This window comes from Charadrius vociferus, unplaced genomic scaffold (assembly GCF_000708025.1).
Source record: "Charadrius vociferus isolate BGI_N301 unplaced genomic scaffold, ASM70802v2 scaffold32, whole genome shotgun sequence".
NCBI classification, from domain to species: domain Eukaryota; kingdom Metazoa; phylum Chordata; class Aves; order Charadriiformes; family Charadriidae; genus Charadrius; species Charadrius vociferus.
Window position 1 is genome coordinate 12463536 of NW_009647856.1, and position 342 is coordinate 12463877.

At 67.5% G+C, this 342-nt stretch overlaps 1 protein-coding gene across 1 annotated transcript in view; it reads left to right on the forward strand.

Annotated features, from left to right (window-relative positions):
* Positions 1-210: 210 nt before the first annotated feature.
* COPG2 (coatomer protein complex, subunit gamma 2) overlaps positions 211-342 on the forward strand; it is a 21961-nt gene continuing 21829 nt past the window's right edge. Inside the window, exon 1 of the mRNA XM_009882980.1 lies at positions 211-275. Within this exon, the coding sequence (XP_009881282.1) occupies positions 239-275 (37 nt within the window). The 5' untranslated portion in view covers positions 211-238. The remainder of the gene's footprint in view (positions 276-342) is intronic.

A 342-nucleotide genomic window follows, 5' to 3' on the forward strand; every position in this document is an offset into this window, starting at 1 on the left:
AAATGGCGGCGCGGCTCCTTTAAGACACACCCTCACCCCCTCCTGGTTCAGACCCGCCCCCTCAGCAGCGGGGGAGGGGGCGTGGCTTAGGGACACAGGAGGCGCCCTAATGGCGAGGGGGATTGAGTAGCAGCCCACGGCCAAATGAGACGGCAGAGATTGAGGCGGAGAGGTGGTCCTTCCGGCGGAAGTTCCCGCGGCGGTGCACCTCGGAGGGAGGGGGGTGACCGGCGGCGACATGATTAAGAAGTTTGACAAGAAGGACGAGGAGTCCGGTACGCGGTTGGTGGCGGCGGGAAGGGAGCTGGGGGCGGGTCTAGGAGCGGGCGCGGCGGCACGGCC